At 51.2% G+C, this 19,995-nt stretch overlaps 1 protein-coding gene across 1 annotated transcript; it reads right to left on the bottom strand.

The window, feature by feature from the left end:
- Positions 1–6,273: 6,273 nt before the first annotated feature.
- Positions 6,274–12,462, bottom strand: LOC101394581 (chymotrypsinogen B). The gene is given in 11 exon segments (XM_087419626.1): positions 6,274–6,326; positions 6,329–6,364; positions 7,158–7,227; positions 7,654–7,784; positions 8,678–8,797; positions 8,800–8,857; positions 9,119–9,197; positions 9,297–9,373; positions 9,476–9,579; positions 11,808–11,956; positions 12,365–12,462. Coding segments are annotated over 11 exon segments (975 nt in total).
- Positions 12,463–19,995: the final 7,533 nt, after the last annotated feature.

Raw genomic sequence — 19,995 nt, 5'->3', positions numbered from 1 at the left:
GGAAAGAAACTCTCCACTAGGTGGATGTGAGACATACTCAGATATGAGTGTATGGTGAGAAAGCGACAAATCATGGCTTTACCCAACACGTGACGGGTAACCCATGACTTTCTTGCAGAGAGCAACCCTGCTCAGCAGTTATCAATATAAAAGTAGCTCAGCCAGAAGGAACCCCACTCAAGCTCATCAGATGGTTTTGTTTTTTTTTTTTGAGGAAGATCAGCCCCGAGCTAACATCCATGCCAATCTTCCTCTTTTTGCTGAGGAAGATTGGCCCTGAGCTAACATCCGTGCCCATCTTCCTCTACTTTTTATGTGGACTGCCACCACAGCACAGCCTGACAAGCGGTGTGTCGGTGTGCACCCAGGATCCGAACCCCGGGCCGCCGTGCACTTAACCACTAAGCCACGGGGCCGGCCCCCTCATCAGATGTTGATGCTCTCTCTTCTATGGCTGTGACTATTCTTATGGCTTTGTATGGTGGGATGACAGGGTTACTGGTAGACCCTTGGGCCTAACCATCACACAGACCCAGTGCTGGAACAATACCTCCCCTACCTGCAATTGCCCCACAGGGTGGAAAAGCTGGGAATGTTCGAGAGCCCTATTGGAAGGGCTCTGGCCAACCAGCCACCGAGTCTGGGCAGCAAAAGCATGGAATTCCTTTACAGGCAATGGGCCCTCTGGAAGCTATGTCTAAATGACACTTGCCTCCCAATTTCTGTACATCAAACATTGCTACAAGCTAACTGACCCTCTGACTGCCTGCACATAAAACCCATCTGGTTTGTCCATTGGCCTCATGGGGCGGTCCCAGGAATGCCTAAATAGCATCCATAAGATCTCCCTTAGCCTGGGACATAAAGTGCCCAGACTCTTTATGTGCTTTGGCTGAGCTCCTTGGGGAATTAAAAGGGCAGCTGCCCGTTCTGTTGCTAAATGCATCCCTAATGACCCTAGGGAGCTCTTCATTTGTTCCACAAGCTGCAGGCACCAGAGAGGCAGCTCAGGCCTCAGGGAAGCCTGCAGGTTATAGTAGGCCACACCCCCAGCCCATGACCAATGCCCCAACTGGATAGCGACATGGGAGGGTCACCCACCCCCTGGGTGGCCACCACTCAAGGACCTCACCCCTGAATGAGACAGACTCATCGCTGGAGAGGACAGAATCTCAGACAACATTGTCCCAGCCAGAGAGTTCACCACTGGAGACACCTATGCCTCCTACACCAGAGATGACACCCAGGGACATGTCACCACATCAGAGACCTCACCACTCGCCCAGATGGCCTGAGATGTTAAAATATTCCACAATATTACCCGAATCTTTGAACAGATTCCCAGGGCCCCCGAGAGCATTGTCCTATTTTCATGATGGGACCCTTCAAGTTTGGGACAATGGCTATGGACTGGATTTCAGGCTATTGCCTGTATCATTATTATAGGATGTGCTTCTATAACCCTATTTAGATGTGTACTTTCTTGGTTACAACATGCCCTGCCCCTGACTTTTAACAGTTCTGCTGCCCAGGCTGTTAATGTCCTCACCGTGGACTCGGATGCCTCGGTATCGCAGGGTGGATTGTAGTGTAAGCCCAGATAATTGGCTTTTTTGATTGTGATGCAAGTACTTAAACTTTCGATTGCCGAGGCATCCACTTCAAAGATGGCTACATCAAATAAGCACACCGGCAGCCACACGACTAGAGAGCTAGGCCGCCCCCATGTGACGCTGCTGCTCTTAGGTTGAGGACCCCCCTTGAGAACTCCTCGTGAGTAAGTGCACTGCTCTATGGGGAACGGAGGGGAACAGCTCCTGCCCACAAAGCCCCTGATATAGTTGGAGACAGTCAAGGAAACAGGTGAGCCCAGTGGAGGTAATTAGTTTCTAACAGAGGGACATATTAGGTGCCCCCTGGGAGCACGGAGGAGGGAGCATCTAACACTCGTGGAGGCAGAGGAGGCCTGACACAACCTGAGGGGCCGCAGAATGCCAGACTGTTTACAGAGGCAGCTTAGCCCGCTGGTCACCGTCCTTGATTTCCTTTGATCACATGGAGGGAACGGTGCCCTATTAGTGGTCCATCTATTCTGTCCCGGGGTTTTCAGCCCTTCTAACCATCTCCAGAACTCTGCAGGGCAGCACCTCACTGCCGCTTATTATGGCAACTGCATCCACCTGGCCTCTGCTGTCTCAGGCTCCCAGCACGTTGCCATCAGCATCTCAGCTCTGTAGCAGCGTCTCCTACCACCCGGCCTGGCCTGGAGAGCGGAGCCATGGATGAGCTTCTTAGCCATGCTGGGGCCCCTCTCACCAGTACACTCCTTACTGCTTGGGTAGATGCGTCATCTTCTGGGCCTTTCCATGGAACAGCCATCCACTGGGCGTTCTGCCTTACATAGAGCATCCACTCTACCACGCCTACTTCTGAGCCTTATGATCCCTTCTTCCATGATCTGACACAGTAATTCTGGCATTTCTACCTCACTCAGAGTGGTCCATTGCTTGTTTCCATGCTTCTAGGAGCCATCCTTGGCACCATCCCCTGGGGTCCTGGTCAGGGTGTTAAAACCTATATCAAGGGAGAGTGCTGCCACATCAATAAACCCTCCCTTAGCCAATCTACGTTCTGCCCCCCTTTACCCAGCACTCTCAGCATCCAGTCCCAGTCAGACTCACCTGGCCCCTGCCTGCATCCGCAGCTCCCTTGGGATGTGGTTTCTGGCCTCTCTTAGCAGGCCCGGCACAGCATCATGGCCAGAGTGGAGGTGGAGGCCGATGCTGAGGTGCCTGTTGTCCTGCAGGGCCCCAATTTCTTCCTAACCAGGGCCCTGACCTTGGCATGGCAGACCCGTCAAGGTTAAGAGTTGAACCTGTGGAGCTTTGCTGCTCTGGGACTACGTCCTGGACCCAGTCCCAGCTTTCTCAGCTGTGTGCCCGCAGGCGGTGCGAGCCTCTTTTGTGCTCCTAGGGAGGCTCTCTGGCTTTCACACCGAGCTTTTGATCACCTATGATCACTCTCAGCTTTTTCTTTTCCCAAAGCCTTAATCGTGCTTAGCAACAGCCAAGAAATTTCAGCGCCCTTACAGTTTCTCCCTCCCTCCATATTTCTCAACTCCTGATATGTGGAACCCACTAGAGAATTCTCTTCCACCAGAACACCATCCCAGGTCATCAGTGGTGGAGGTTTTAACAATTGCATTGTTACCTTGTGCTCCTCTACCAGCGAAGGGTCCTCATTGCTAGCCGGCAGTCGGTGGGCCACCTCTAGAATCCCATCCTAGCATCCTCTTTCGGGGCCGCACTCCTGGTCCCGGCAGTCACAGCTCAAGCTCCCCAGGGAGTAGACTCTGAGATGAAGATTAGCACGCAGGACGTTTATCAGGGGTGTTCCCGGGATCGACAGCCGGGAAGGGAAGGGAAGGGAAGGGAAGGGAAGGAATGGAGGCAGGGGCGAGCGAGGGAGAAACTGGACTTCCACACTGTCCCAAGTTTGGGTGAAAGACTGGGCCTTTAAAGACCCCACTGATCAGCCACATTTGTGGGCCACCCAGAAAGGAGGCATGACTGTGGTCAAGATGATTCTCTTCAGCTGAGGAAATTCCCAGAGAGGACTGACAGCTGAGGGCTGTCTGCTGGCGACACTCCCAGGACCTGGGGTGTAAGTCATTCCTGGGACTCATCACAGCATCCACTGGACTGTGTGTACAGGAGCTGGCTGATCAGTGACCAGGGAATGGAGAACATTCTCTTCAGACCCAATTCAGATGTTTCAGTTAAGTAGGAAGCAAGTTCATCTGCAGACAGAGAGAAGGTGGGGAGCATGTGCTGTGTCAAACATGGTCTAACTGGGAACCAGAACACGGGGAAACCTCAGCAGGGCCTGGTAAGCAGACCCTGCCCTAGGGAGGATCTGTTTGCAAACTGGGACAGACTCCCAATTAATCGTGGAACTTTGTACTTAACTATACTTTTCAGTATAACACCTAGTTGGAAAAAGTATATTAGGAACTACTTGGGTATGTAAATCTTTTTCAACTGTAATTTTTATGAAATTTAAATACAGATCAAGTATTCCTGATGATAATGTAGCATCCTGATTGAGATGTGCTGTAAGTGCAAATTACACACTGAATTTCAACGACTTAGTATGAAACAAAGAATGTAAAATATACCACACACGAAGAATTTTAAAATGTCGATTACATGTTGAAATGATAGTATTTGGATATGTTGGGTTAAAAAATATATTAAAATTAATTCACCTATTTCTTTTGACTTTTTTTAGCAAGGCTACTAGATAACTTAAAATTACCCGTGAGGTTCACGTTATATTTCTTTTGTACAGGGCTAGAAGTCAGAGGCAACGTGCAGTTTTCACATTGGCCACCAGGTGGCAACCTTACCCCGCGGTTTTCAGACTCCACTAGACCAGTGGGGGGCGGGGGTGGTGGTTGGCAGAGGGGAAGGCAGGTCTTGCTAGTTAAGCGGAAAAAATAATTTAACCAGGTTTGTGCTTGCTACTCCTTTTTAATTTTATTTTTATTTTATTTATTATTATTATTTTTTGTGAGGAAGATCAGCCCTGAGCTAACGTCCGTTGCCAACCCTCCTCTTTTTGCCTGGAAAGATTGGCCCTGGGTTAACATCCCTGCCCATCTTCCTCTACTTTATATGGGATGCCGCCTCAGCATAGCTTGACAAGCGGTGCATCGGTTCGCGGGCGGGATCTGAACCTGCAAACTCTGGGCCGCCAAAGCGGAGCGCACACTTAACCGCTGCGCCACCAGGCCAGCCCCTGCTACTCCTTTTTTATATTAACCACATCCCACAATCTTTTATATGTAAATTGTTTTGACATAATTATAAAATACATGTCACTTGCTCTCTGAGTTTCAGAATGGTCCCCCCCACCCCCACCCCACCAGCAGTGCTGGGGTTTCCTTGAAAGACTGGACTTCAAATAATATATTTTGTGTGTGTGTGTGAGGAAGATCAGCCCTGAGCTAACATCCATGCTAATCTGCCTCTTTTTGCTGAGGAAGACCAGCTCTGAGCTAACATCTATTGCCAATCCTCCTCTTTTTGCCCCCCAAAGCCCCAGTAGATGGTTGTATGTCATAGCTGCACATCCTTCTAGTTGCTGTATGTGGGAGACGGCTTCAGCGTGGCCGGAGAAGCGGTGCGTTGGTGCGCCTCCAGGATCCGAACCAGGGCCGCCAGCAGCGGAGCGCGCACACTTAACCGCTAAGCCACAGGGCCGGCCCAACAAATAATATTTTTAATCATTTACTTCAAGCCCACTCCTCTGCCTAACGCTTCTCTCGCATTTTTATTTTCTCGCTTTCACACATTCATTCTCCACATCAGGTTTAGCTATTTTGGCTTTTCTCATGTCCTTAGTAATTAAATTGTATATGTAACCTTAATGTCAACATACTATGACCCACCATCAGAACACGTAAAATTTCACCAGGCAGAGAAAGATATTAGGAAAAATATTCAAAGGGAAATGCAGAAGGGAGCCCAATTCCATTCCTACCAAGATGCCTCGTTAGTGTGAGCTCCTGGCTGCCTCCCCCAAGACCACTGTTGTAGGAACTCTAGAGGGAAACATCGAGATATGGAGAAACCTGCCAGAGGAAAGGATGGTTTGAACCAGGGTTGTGTGTGGTCATCACCGTGACTGATGGTGGAGGTTGTGGGCTTGGCTGTGGGAGGATAAAATAGGAAATGAACAGTCAGTATTCTGTCTGCTTCTCCCCCAAATCCAGTGCTTTGGGGCAATGGATGCCTGCCCCAGGCCCACCCGTGACAGCTAGTACAGGTGTCCTCGGGATAAATGGGTCGTGCAGAAACTCTGTGCAGGTGAGGAGCCAAGGAGGATAGGAAGACCACCTCCTCCACAGCCCCACCCTGCTCCTCCCAATGCCCACTCTTCAGGGCTACGGACTGCATAGCCTGGCCGAGGACTGCTGCCTTCCAGAAAGCTCTGGGCCAAGCTGGATCCAGCAGGTAGGATCTCAGTTCTACCCCAGGGTGCAGTCCTGACCAGGGAGGATGAGATGCAAAGACAGCTTCCAGAGAAGGCAGGGGTTGCCAGGGTACTTGCATCTTGGAAAGGGAGTGGTAACACCGCCCCCTGGTGGGTGACAAGGACAACTGCAGCCCCATGACCCCCTAGGCCCTCAGAGAGACACATGCAGTCAGTGCTTCTGTACAGATGCTTTTACTGGGGAGTCTCGGAGTTGGGATGGCAAGAGCCACGGGCTCAGATGGCAGCCAGGGTCTGCTGAATCCAAGGTAAGAGCGCTGTGACACGGTGTACACGGCAGGCGTGGAGGTGGAGCAGACGGAACTGCCTGTTTTGAGAGGTTCAGTGGATTCGATTGGAGACGTAAAAGAAACTTTCCACTCCAAACAAATGGACTGAATATTTTATTATATAGAGGAGGGTAAAGGCGATAGTCCACAAACAGATGCGAATAGGTCAAATAACAAGAGAGAAATGACACAAATCAATCGGAAAGGGAAACACCAGATCGACCGAGATAGAAGCAGATTCGAATAGGTCAAGTAATAAGAGGGAAAAACATCAATCAATCGGAAAGGGAAACACCAGATCGACTGAAGGGAAATAACACAAATCGACTGGAAAGAGAAACACCAGGTCGACCAAGGGATAAACATCAAATCGGTTACTCACAACATCCACACCCTTGCGCCGGGGAGAGTCCCTTCAATTGACACGGCTAGGCGTGAGTCCGATCGTCAGAGGTCCTGGGCAAGACTTCCCCTCCACAGGTGAGACTCTCACCAGGCCTCAGTTTCCAGCAGTTTATATAGCATCAGTAATCTCCAGAGTAAGCATTTGTGGAGTTTGCAGAGTAAGCATTTGGTGTTCCCATGCACAAATGGTTATCAGTTGCGTACATGCACTGAGCCCCCTGGCTATCGTCCCAGCCTGGCACAGATGGCCAGTCCATCCCAGGCTATGACACCCAAAGACTCTTATAATCTTACAAATTGCAACTATCTCTGTGGGAGAAGGGCCAGTTCCCACCACCCAGAAAGCCGCTTTATATTTCTTTGTGTGCTGGTGGCTGTAGGTTCATGGACTGGCCAAACATGGCTGTACTCATGTCAAGACGCTGCCCCAGGACACGATGCCCACCAGGGTCCAGGCTCCATCCTTCTGGCAGACCAGAGGGCCGCCAGAGTCGCCCTGAGGAGGAGAAAGGACTTGTGTCCAAGCCTGAAAGAGGGTGCCCGGGGCCCTACTGTGCCCTGACCTGGCCGAGTCCAGGGTGGTGCAGAGAAATGACAAATGTGGGCACAGGCCCTACACGAGATTCTTAGATCTGGTCGAATGGCAGCCCAGCTCCGCCACCTACTCCTTACCCTCTCACCCTGCCATGGTCTGTAAAACATCCAGCCCGCGGGGTTCGCGTGGCTTAAACACCCCTGGGAAGCCCCGCCCACACCCTGCCAGAGCGAGCGCCCGGGGGGAATCTGCTAGTGCTGGTCCAGCCTTCCGCTGGGGCACCGCTGGGGCACCGGGCAGGGAGCGGGGTTCAACAGGTCGTGGCAGAAAGGAGAGGCCCTCCTAGCCTGACCAGGGCAGGGTGGCCACCATGCAGCGGGGACGTACCATGCAGGAGGCGCCGCTGGCGCCAGCGCAGATCATCACGTTGGCGATCTTGGTGCCCCAGTACTTCTTGCATTCGGCGTTGGACAGGAGGGGCAGGACCGCCTGCTGCAGCCTGTCGGGGGTCTTGTTGGCTGGAGGGACAGAGGGGGTGGGGTCAGGGCCCCTCTTCCCACCCAGCCCACCCCAGGGAGGAGGCCCTGCGAGGTCCTGGTCCTTCACTGGCACGGTTACCATGGAAACCGAGCCCCGCCCCTTGCTTTAGACCTGAACAGCGTCTGTGGGACTCAGTTCCCTTCCGGTTCCACATCAGGCGGGGTGACTTTGCTTCAAGCACAGTTGTTCAAAGAAACCCTGCCCCGCTGAGCCTTGGTGCTGTGTGGTGGGCGGAGGGGCCGTGTCCACCTTTCCAGGCAAGGGGGTTCACGTCCTTCTGACTGGGGACACTGGAGGGGCCCCACCACCCTCTGCGGCTGACGAGGGAGCACCCTCCTCCTGCTGCCGTTTCGTGGCTGCTTCTGTCCCGTTCAAGGACCAGCCGGGGTGGGCCGTGGCCTGGGCAAAGGAAGTCAGGACGCTGGAGGAAGAGAGGCAGGCAGAGCGAGCAGCCGGGGAACGTGAGGCCCTGGCCGGACTCTCAGGGCCCCGAGCCAGACCTGGACATTTGACTCCCACCCCAGACTTCACGGCGAGCTGGACACCCCCCTCCTCAGGTCTGGAGAGAAGTTGGGGATGGAAGGAGGACGCTGCGGGATTCCTTACACGTTGGTGAGGGTGATACGTGCTGGTACTTAGGTGTTTCTTCAACTTACTGTTCAAGTATATCACTATTAAACCTCATTTTTATTCATGTTTGGTAGGTTTTTAATTAAGAGGGTTTTAAATAAAGAAATAGAAAGATTTATGATTGTATTGGAATTTAGACCCCCCAAAAAGAGCCATATGGATCCTACCTGGAGACTCCCGCTGCCCAGGCAGCCCCCACCCCAGACAGAGCTCCTGGGTGGAAAGGCCACGTCATGCTCACTGGTGTCCTTGGTCTTGCCCCCGCCCATGGTGACGCTCAGTGTCCCCGCGGGGAAGCCTCCATCAGCGCTGGGAAGGCAAACAGGGGACATGGTGTTTGAGAGGCAGGCGGACGAAGCACCTTCAGGAGGGCGACATCGTTGCGGTTTGTGAGTGAGCTGTAACTGCGGTTCTTGAAAACCTGGGGGTGGGGCCAGAAGGACAATGTGAGGCCCTAGGATAAATCAGCAATCTGCAGGTTTCAAGGAGAAAAACTCCTTTCCTGGCTGCCCATTCAGGGGAAACAGACCCACAGGCGCCCAGAATGAGGATTCTGAGGCCGGCCCCATCCGCACTCGGCTCCTGTCTCTCAAGCAGCCACAGGGTCTTCTTCCTCCTGCTCCCCCCGCCCCCAGCCTCTCGGCTGAGCCTCCCAGGCCTGTCCAGCAGGGCCTGGGCATACCTTGGCAATCTTCAGGACCTGGACATTCTCATGTGAGCCCTGGTCGAACTCGCTGGCCATGACCTGGTGGGAGGTCCTAGAGGAATCACATGGGGGTCAAGGACTGAACATGTGCTCTGCTCCCTGCCCCCCACTGTATCTGGAAGAGGAGCCCTGAGTCTGCCCAAGCCCTCATGTGACACTGCAGTGGGCGGCGGTGACCGCCCAGTCCTCGCTGATGAGGGAGCCCCCACAGAAGTAGAAGCCGGTGCTGGCCTGGAGGAAGATGCAGAGGTCAGCGCTGGCTGGACACCAGCAGCCCTGAGCCAGGCCAATTCCCCAGTGTGTCCCCCGCCCATGCGCAGAATCCCCCCTTGCCTGCAGGGACACCTGCCAGGGCCAGGAGCAGGGGACAGCGTCCTCCCCGTTGATGGTCCTGGACAGGCCACTCAGCATGGGGTGGACGGCAGGGACTCCGCAGCCTGGGGGCAAGGGGGAGGGTGAAGGAGGGCTGAGGCCCAGAGCCAGTCTGCTGAAATCCTGGTTTCTACCTCAGCTCAGGCCAGCACAGGGTCCCCCTGCCACACTCCCCCCACCTCTAGGAAACTCCTCCTCGCACCCCGCAACCTCTAGACTCAAGGATCCCCCAGATGCAGGCTGCTGACCCCAGTCATCCTTCCAGGATGCAGAGGGATGGGGCTGCTCCCACTCGGGGCCACCCTCCCTGAAGGAGCAGGAAACAGGCTGAGACACCAGACCACCTGGCTCACTCCAGCAGGCTGTGAGACCTCAGGCCGGACACTGAATCCCTGACGCTCATTCCCCTCAGTAAACTGGGGAGCAAACAACGCTAGCCTCACAGGTCAAATTCACCCATTACATTGATGGGGCGAGGGGCTGGAATTAAAATCGGGTACCCCCAGGTCCACGGGGAATCCGGAACTCTGACACGTTGCTGATGCGAGTGTGAAATCGTAGCTTTTCCACGGCTGTGCTCACTCATGTTGAATTCTCTACCCAGAGAAACTCATTGTACAAAGTTCTAGTTTCTTTTTTTTTTTTTTTTTTTAAAGATTTTATTTATTTATTTTTCCCCCAAAGCCCCAGTACATAGTTGTCTGTCATAGCTGCACATCCTTGTAGTTGCTGTATGTGGGACGCGGCCTCAGCATGGCCGGAGGAGTGGTGCCTCGGTGCGCACCCGGGATCCGAACCCGGGCCGCCGGCAGCGAAGCGCACGCACTTAACCGCTAAGCCACGGGGCCGGCCCTCTAGTTTCTTAATTACCTAACAAACGAGACTTTGATTCCACACCATAAAAGGATACATTGAGGGAACAGAAAACAAACAACTTAAATTGTCCCAGAACAATGAGAAAATACAAGTGTAGTGATATGCCCAGGATGCATTTGCCGAGTCAGGACCAGCTGAATTCTCAGCACTGGCCCCGGGTCACAGATTGGCCATGGTAGGGGAAGCTGGGTGGGTACAGCTCCTACCACCACCACCAGGTCACACAGGCCTTGCTACGGACCCAGCACCTGCCTCCCGCTGGTGGGAACAGGGAGGCGCACCAGCCCCCCGGCTGAAGATTCTTATCGCCAGAACGTATGTCATCAGCGTCATCTATTTTTTCGTAATAGCAAAAAAGCTGGAATATAAACGGCGACGTATTCGCACAGCTGAGTGCTTTACAATGACTAACTGGAACGAGCCGGGTCTCCCTATCAACAGGGATAAATCTGGAGCATTACGTGGGTGGAAAAAGGCACCTTGTAAAACTGATGTGGAGCATATACTGTTTACGTGAGTTTTCACAAATTTTATACATTGTTTATGGATTTATAAATCTGTAGTAAATTTGTAAAAACCTGCACAGACATGGTACACAGCAAGTTCAGAAGAGAGTTCACCTTCCCAGGGGAGGTGGGAGCAGGGGAGTTTAGCTGAATCTATTTTATGTTTTAAAAAGAAATACCTGGGCTGGCCCCGTGGCTTAGTGGTTAAGTGCCCGCGCTCCCCTGCTGGCGGCCCGGGTTCGGATCCCGGGTGTGCACCGACACACTGCTTCTCCAGCCATGCTGAGGCCACGTCCCACATACAGCAACAAGAAGGATGTGCAACTATGACATACAACTATCTACTGGGGCTTTGGGGGGAAAAATAAATAAATAAATCTTTAAAAAAAAAAGAAATACCTGAAGCAAATGTGCAAAAAGGGAACATTTGCTAAATCCAGATGGTAGGCGCATGGATGTCATTGTTTTCTGTATTTTTTACTGTTTCTTCTTTTCTTTAATAGAAAACAAAACACTTAGCCAGGCACAATAAATAAAAGCCGGGGTGGAGGCCTGGGGAGGTCTCTTGCGACCACACCCTTACTCTGCCCACAGCACCCCAGCCTGAGCCACTTCTGGGGCCTCAGACCAAAGCGGGGCCCAGACTGCTCTTTCCCACCCTCTTGCACAGGATGTGAGGGCTGGGAAGGCCCCAGAGGGACCCCTCTCCTCCTGCAGCCTCAGCCTGCCTGTCTGGGTGCCAGGCCCAAAGGAGCAGGGAAGGGGGCTCAGATGTCCCTCTTGGGCCCCAGGACTTGTTCCCAACAGAGCCCCTCTGCCCCCTCTGATGGGGCCTGGCGGAAGGCCACTGGGGGCTCAGGGACCTCTTCCCCAGCCTCCCCCCAGGCCTGGCTGACTCCCTAGGCCCCGACACTCTCCACAGGCAGCCCCCACGAGAGGGAAGAAGGAGAGGAGCCAGAGAAAGGCTATGTTGCTGCAGTCAAGGAGATGTGGGGTGCCTGCTGGGGAGTCCCCCTTTACATCTCCTGGGAACCTCCAAGCCCCGCCCAGCCCCTGGGCCCTGCCCAACCAGAGAGGCCGGAGAGCCGGAGAGCCACCCTCCCTGTTATCCAGGGACCTTGGGCTGTGAGTGGGGGCCAAGCCCTTCTCGAAGCCCAGCCTGGCTGTCAGCCTGGGAAGTCCCAGCCCTGGGAAAAGGGCAGCTGCCCTGGCTCAATGTCACCCACAAGTTTTGGCAATGCCTGGCATCCCCAGGGCACTGTGGGCAAGGCTCTGCACCGTCTCGGCCAGGACGCAGGTGCAGGGGTCACCGCCGCTCCCAGTGCACCAGGGAGGAGTCCAGCTCCCAATTATAGGCAATCCCACCACGAGGGTCAAAGAATCCTGGCTAGTCGTCACTGGGAGCCTCCAGTACCGTGAGCATAGGCTGCAGCTTCTCAGCAAAGAGGGTTTTCAACACAACACTCACCGAAATGTAAAGTATTTACAGATATTCTGGGTGATCCAGAGGGTCCACTCGAAACCAGCCCAGCCAAGCGTGCTCAGAGCCTGCATGAGGGAGTACATTGCGCATGAGAAAATTGCCCCCATGGTGACCACTAGCAGGTTACAGGTTGGCAAATACGCTGCCAGGCCGTCCCATGTCTGCCGCTGGGCTCAACTGAATTCTCTTTTTCTGTGATAATAATCATTGCACGAAGTTTCAGTTTCTTATAAAACAGGGCTTTGATTCCACACCATAGAATGACACGTTGTGGGGCTGGCCCAGTGGTGCAGAGCTTAAGTGCACACGCTCTGCTTCGGCGGCCTGAACGTTCGCAGGTTTGGATCCCTGGCGCGCACTGATGCACTGCTCGTCAAGCCGTGCTGTGGTGGCGTCCCATATAAAATAGAGGAAGATGGGCACGGATGTTAGCCCAGGGCCGGTCTTCCTTGGCAAAAGGAGGAGGATTGGCATGGATGTCAGCTCAGGGCTGATCTTCCTCACCAAAAAAAAAAAAAAAAAGAATGACACATTGAGGAAACAGAAAACAAACGATTTTAGTTGTCACAGAAGGAGAAAAGGACAGATGTACATAATATGCCTGGGATGCATTTGCGATAAGTAGAGGCCAAATAATTTCTCGGCATCCTGTGCGCAGGTTCCTTCTCCCCGCTGGGCCGGGCGCTGGTCTAGACAGCAGGGCAACCACAGGGACAGAGCACACAGCACCCCTGCCCTCATGGGCCTGAGATACTAGTGAGAGAGACAGACACGAAATAAGAACATAATGTGGTTAAGTCCAATAACCCGGGGGAGGAATGGAGAGCCTGCTGCTCTAGACAGTCGGCGTGGGCCGCACTGATGAGACGGTTTGAAAAGAAAAACATGGTGGGTGAACTGAACCTTGTTCTAAGGCCTCTGGGGCTCTGTGGTCAACAGGGCCGCGGTCACCTTGGGAGAAGGTGGTCAGAGTGATCAGGGGACAGTGTCACTGGTCTTGTCTGAGTAACACCGTTGATTTGAACTTGATTAAAGTTTTTTTTGTCTTTGATTTGTAAATTTAGTTTTGTTTTAGAGTTGTGTGTCCTCAGCAGGGAGGGTAGTCAAAATGTTTCACCACCCTGGGGCAGGAGCCCTGAGCTGTGGGAACAGTGGCCTCGGCAGGGAGAGGCTCCCGGAGGCCCTGGACCCGTCTGTGGGGAAGACCTGGGGCAGCCAAATTTTGAGGGACACAGAGGGTGGGGCCAGTGGCTGTTTACTAACCGGTTCTGAAGCATTTTGACACTTTAACCGGCTGGGTGGCCACCCAGGGGTGTCCTAGCTGAGTGTCCGCCCCGGCTCTGAGCTCTGGAATCCACATTTGAGTTCCAGGCCAGGGTGATTTATGGAAATATTAATATTTGCTGTTTTTTGTTTTTTTCCTTCCCTCATTCCAAGCAGGTAGCCAAGCCATCTGTATTTTCCTTGCCTCAGGGATTTTTCCAGAGCAGAAAATAGGAGCAGCCTGAAGTCACTGTCTCTTAGGTCTGTTGTGAAAGGAAACTCTTGGTGACTTGAGTAGAGGAGGAATGTGGCCTCAGACGGTGACACAAAAGGGGAGGGAGAGCTGGTCGGTCTACAAAGAGATGAGCCCCGTGAGGCTCACAGCAACAGACAACATTTGTGCATATCTGCCAATGTGTGTTTTACTTTGAACAATTCCTTTTGCCCCAACGCATCCTCCATTCAAACCAGACCCTGAGGGGAGCAGGTTGATCATTTTGTTACAAAGAGTGATGGCCCTTGCCACTAGCCTAGAGCCATCTCCCTCTTCTTGCCCACACAGAGGGTTTCTGTGGAGGGTCACCCCACCCCAGCTCTCAGCGGGGAGAGCTCTGATTAATATAAGCCAGTTGAAGCAAAGAGGGGCGAGGAGAACCCCAGCCCCACACTTCCTGCACTTTTGCAGTCTCGTGGGGATGTGGTGCCTCGGCCGCCATCTTGATGCCCCAAGAAGAAAGAGAGACATCCTGACTCAGAACCAGAACCCTCGTGAGCCGCTGAGCAAAAGCCTGCAATTGCACACCTCCACGTCGCTGCCTGCGTGCAGGCCTCCGCAGCTCTGCTTGTGTGCACTCATGGCAGAAAAGCAAATCCGCACAGTTTCGCCACTGCCAGCCGTGTGTTTCATTACAAAAAAGCATCTTAGCTGAAACAAAATAACCATAAGAATGGTGCTCGGTGTCCCCCATGTTCCCCTCCAGATCCACTCTCTGCCCTTTTCCACCCTGCTGGCCTCCAGCAGACTGACCCTCAGGGGCGAGGCTGCACGACATCTTCCCAGGCTCTCTGGCTTCCTTTGGGGTCAGCCAAGGGGAGGCCCCAGCAGGAGCAGGGCCAGGAGAGGGGAGGAGAGAGAGTCGGGTATCTATTCTCTGGTTCCTTCCCTGAGAGGCTGCTGTGGGTTGGCTACCTCCCTCGGCAGAGGCCACAGCTCCTTTCAGGTGGCTCTCTCTGCATGGCTACTCTTTCTGGGTTCCATAACTGCTCCCCCCTCATCCTTCAGCTCTCGGTGTGTCCTCATTATTGCTAGGACCCTTTGCACCTCACTATCCTTTGTTGGTTTCTCCAAACCCTGCCCACACCTTTGTAAAAATTCCCTTTATTAAAACTCTCCTCAAATAACCAGGTTTGAGTGTGCCATCTGTTTTCAGGCAGGACCATGACTGATATAGTAATTGATGCCCCAGGACCACAGAACATGGGATTCTGGGATGGGGTTGCTCACCTACTGGAGGAATCCGTGGATAACCTCTTTGCCAGGGAAGATGAGACCCTGGTGGTCCATGGCATGCTGCGGCATCACAGTTACTCAAATTAACACGAGGTGGCAAAGGCTGAAGCGCAGGTGGAAACAGGCACTGGAGGTCACGGGGCACTAAGTTCCTACAGCACCAGTGGTGCTCGTAAATATTGGGGAGTCATACAAATGGCCGATGAGCACATGAAGAGACGATCAAAACCAGCAGTCGTTAGGGAAGTGCAAATCAAGACCACAGTGAAGCATTGCTTCACACTCATTAGGATGTCTAATATAAACAAAAAACAGAAAATAACAAGAATTGGAGAGGATGTGGAGAAACTGGAACTCTCGTGCACTGTTGGTGGGCATGTAAAATAGTGCAGCCACTGTGGAAAACAGTATGGCCGTTCCTCAAAAAATTAAAAATAGGACTACCATATGATCCAGCAATTCCACTTCTGGGTATATACCCAAAAGAATTGAAACCAGGGTGTCAAAGAGATATTTGTACACCCATGTTCACAGCAACATTATTTACAGTAGCTAAAACATGGAAGCAATCCAAGTGTCCACTGACAGATGAATGGAGAAACAAAATGTAGTATATATACACAATGGAATATTATTCAGCCTTAAAAAGGAAGAAAATTCTGACATATGCTAGAACATGGATGAACCTGGAGGACAGTTTGTTAAGTGAAATAAACAAGTCACACACAAAAAATACTGTATAATCCCACTTATATGAGGTACCTAGAGTAGTCAAATTCATGGAGACAGACAGTAGCATGGTGGGTGCCTGGGCCTGGGGGAGGGGGCAATGGAGAGCTTAATGGATATAGAGTTTCAATTTTGCAAGATGGAAAGAATTCTGGAGATGGGTGGTGGTAATGTTTGCACAACAGTGTGAATACACTTAATACCACTGAACTGTACACTTAAAAATAGTTAAGATGGTAAATTTTACATTATATGTATTTTACCACAATTTTGAAAATTGAAAAAAAACCACGAGATACAACTTCATAACTATCACGATGGCTATAATTTTTAAAATGAGAAATAAGTTTTGGCAAAGATGTGGAGAAATTGGAATCCTTGTACATGGCTGCTGGGAATGGATAATGGTGCAGCTGCTGTGGAAAAGAGTCTGGCAGTTCTTCAAAAAGCTAAATATAGAATTCTCACATGAGCCAGCAATTCCACTCTTAGGTGTATAATTCCCAAAAATGAAAGCAGGGACTCAAACAGATACCTGTACACAAATGTTCATAGCAGCACTATTCCAAATAGCCAAAAGGTAGAAAAAACCTGAATGTCCATCGGTGGATGAATGGATAAACAAAATGTGATGTATCCATACAATGGAATATTATTGAGCCATAGAAGGAATGAAATACTGATGCATCCTACAATATGGATAAACCTTGAAAACATTATGCTAAGTGAAAGAAGACAGTCACAAAGGACCACATAATGTACAATTCCATTTATATGAAACATCCATAATAGGCAAATTCATAGAGACAAAAATTAGAGGTGACCAGGAGCTGAGGGGAGAGAGGAATGTGGAGTTACTGTCCAATGAGTACAGAGTTTCTGTTTAGGGTGATGAGAACGTTTTGGAAACAGGTGGCGGTGATGGTTGTGCAACATCGTAACTGTAAGTAGTGCCACTGAATTGTACACTTAAAAATGGTTACAATGGCAAATCTTATGTTGTATATGTTTTACCATATTAAAAAAAGTTAATGTGGGGCTGGCCCCATGGCATAGTGGTTAAGTTCGGTGTGCTCCACTTCAGTGGCCCAGTTCACAGGTTTGGATCCCAGGTGCGGACCTACACCACTCATCAGCCATACTGTGGCAGCAACCCACATATAAACTAGAGGAAGATTGGCACAGATGTTAGCTCCGGGCTAATCTTCCTCACGCAAAAAAGAGGAAGATTGGCAACAGATGTTAGCTCAGGACAAATCTTCCTCAGCAAAAAAAACAAAAAACAAAACACAAAACAAGTTAATGTAATATACCAAAACTAATGATTCCTACACTTTAAATGGGTGAATTGTTTGGTATGTGAATTCTATCTCAATACAGCTGTTTAAAAAAATCTTGTGGAGTCAGAAGTCTTCTTCTGATGGCCCTAGAGGGCAAACCCAGGGAAGAGGAGCAGCTGAAGGATGTAAATGTTCTACCTAGAACGTGGGTTGACCATTGAAAGCCCTGAGCTTCGGAGGAGACCCTCATCTCCTGTGGTCACAGCATGGATGTGGCTGAGGACAAGCCCGGAGCCTGATTTGAAGGGCGAGGAGTTGTAGAACCTGTTAAATACTCAACCCCACCAGGTAAGGAACTGGTGGGGGAAGGGGGGGCCCCTGAGACATGGGATGAGGTCCCTTGGGCAGACAGAGCAAGGCTTCAGAACTTTGAACCCCTAAATCTCTGTGAACCCACCCTTGCCAACACAGGTGTTCCTGTCCTCTCTCTGCATAAAAGCTTTCAACGACAACCCAGGGCACTCACCTCACAAGATGACCTCAGTTCTCCTCAGAACCTTCCCCGCCAATCCTCATGGCCTCCAGACCCATGACAAGAGTGGGCCCTACAGTAGCTTGAAAAAATGTCCTGGTTCTTTACATCTCTCTCTACCCACACCTTTTGCCCTGAAACATTATATGGAAGGTGAGAGACTGAATACACAACGGACAATGGCCAGACCATATAGAAAAATAGAACTCTGACTCCCCATCTGCAGCAACCAGACCAGGAAGCCCAACAATAACAACTGGCCCCAACTGGCCAGGACTTGATCAACCACTGACAGCTTCCCTAATCTTTGCCCCCGCTTCCAACTCAGGACTAATCAGAGAAAGCCAAGTATGCCCCCTAACCAATCCCATAGGATGCCCTACTTCTAGTTAGCCCGTCTCCAGCTTCCCTGTGCCAACGCACCTGAAGCCTGTCCTTTCTCCACTACAAAGCTTTCCCTCTCCCCTGCCTGCCTTGCAGTCTCCGCCAAACGCAAGCAACAGTGGCTGACTCCCTCACCACAGCAAACTCTGAGTGAACAGCCTCCGCTTGTTCTCATTTGGGTGGTCTTCACCGATTTCCACAAAGACCAAGCCCCTGTTGGCGGCCTCCCCCTTGCATTTACCCTCCCGGGTCCAGGTAACCGCTCCTGCATTTTCAGCCCCTCGGAGCATCTCCCCTCTGGTGTCAGCCCTGAGCTCCTGCATCCCTCATGGTTTCCCTAAGTGCTGCCCACACCTTTGGAAATAGTCTCTTGGTTAAACTCTCCACTGTTGCCCTGTTTGTGCTATTTGTTTTCTACAGGAGACAGCTACACCCAGCCAGCCAAAGGCTCCCTCTATTATCAGTGGCACATTCCTTTTTTATGTGCCACTAAAAAGGAGAAAACGCTGCCAGTTAAACAACGACACAATGCTTTCTTATCGCTTAGAATTTTTAGTTTTGATTTATTGAGAGAGGCCTTTTAAACTTATTAGACATAGATCTTTATCAGATATTACTCTTGTGCTTATAGAAAAAACAAAATGTAAGGAAAATAAAATAAGGTGTTCCCAAAACTGAGTCACTTTGAGAATGTGGTTCCTCCAAGCTCTCTTTGTCAGAAAGTTGTCTCTGCTCATGTCTTCCACCCAGACTGTGCTGTGTGCCATCAAAGGCATCGGGGAGGCAGCATTTCTTAAAAGAGAATTGTGCGGCCACATCTGAATGCTCTTCCAAATTGCCAGCGTCCATTCTGTACGGCTGCTCTCCTGACCTGACAAGGAGGGGTCACGAGACGCTCAGACACTGATCAGGCTTCTCTTCCTCCTCAAATGGTCTTCCAGCAGTCTGTGGTTTGAAACATGGAGAGGCCAGGCCTGCCCAGCGATGCCACTGGGAATAACAGCCAGGTTTGTACAAGCACCGTGGCCACCTTGCCAGTGATTGTAAGTGGCCGTCAATTACAAGACAATTCCAATTTTCAGAGACATTAAAATGTGAAAATAACTTCTCTTAGAAATGATAAAATACATTTGATTAGGCAGGCACGTGTCAGGTGAGCCTAAGGAGCGAGGAGTGGGAGCCATTCTCTCAAGTCCCCCAGCACCAGGCCCCCGCGCTGTGTTTGGGGGGCTGCCTTCCTCGCAGGTTCTGAGCTTGGAGTAGAGTTTGTGCCGAGCCGCAGAGCCCCGAGTCTGGTTTCCAGTTCACTGTCCTGACAACACTGCGAACCTCTGAAGAAACTCATTCTCTCCGTAAGTCCATCAGTTTACTGTTTTGCTGGCAACTGAGAACTTGACTTCTACAGCAAACCAGAGCTTCTGAATTGTGGGATGCTGCGCTGTTCTGTTGCAAATCCTAAATCCTGAAGGAGTCAAGACAGAAGATTGGTGCTATTAAAAAAAAAAAGTAAGAATCGGGTTTTCCAATCCCAGAAGAAATGAAGATTCCCTGGTGTGGCAGTCAGTGCTGATAACCTACCAACACCTGGTAGGGTGGAGAAAGCCTCAGCTAAAATGCTTCCTTTCCTAACTTCCTTGCAGCTAGAGGTGGCCTTGAGACGCAGTTCTGTCTAATGAGATGTAAGGAGAAGTCATTGGATGGGACTATCAGGAAGAATTTTTTAAATGAGACAGACTCAGTTGGTATTGCTTTTTGCCCTTTTCACTCCCCTGTCTTTTCCTGCCTGAATCAGGGGTGATGCTTGGGAGTTCAGCAGCCATTTTGGAGCCATGAGGAAGATGTCACAGTCTTTGAGCTGCCACATCCGCCTTGGACTGCTTCCCTTTAGAATTCTCGTTAGGGCCGGCCCGGTGGCTTA

The sequence above is a fragment of the Ceratotherium simum genome, chromosome 30 (genome assembly GCF_057802395.1).
Source record: "Ceratotherium simum simum isolate JZ-2026a chromosome 30, ASM5780239v1, whole genome shotgun sequence".
NCBI lineage: Eukaryota > Metazoa > Chordata > Mammalia > Perissodactyla > Rhinocerotidae > Ceratotherium > Ceratotherium simum.
This window is presented reverse-complemented; position numbering and strand designations above follow the sequence as displayed.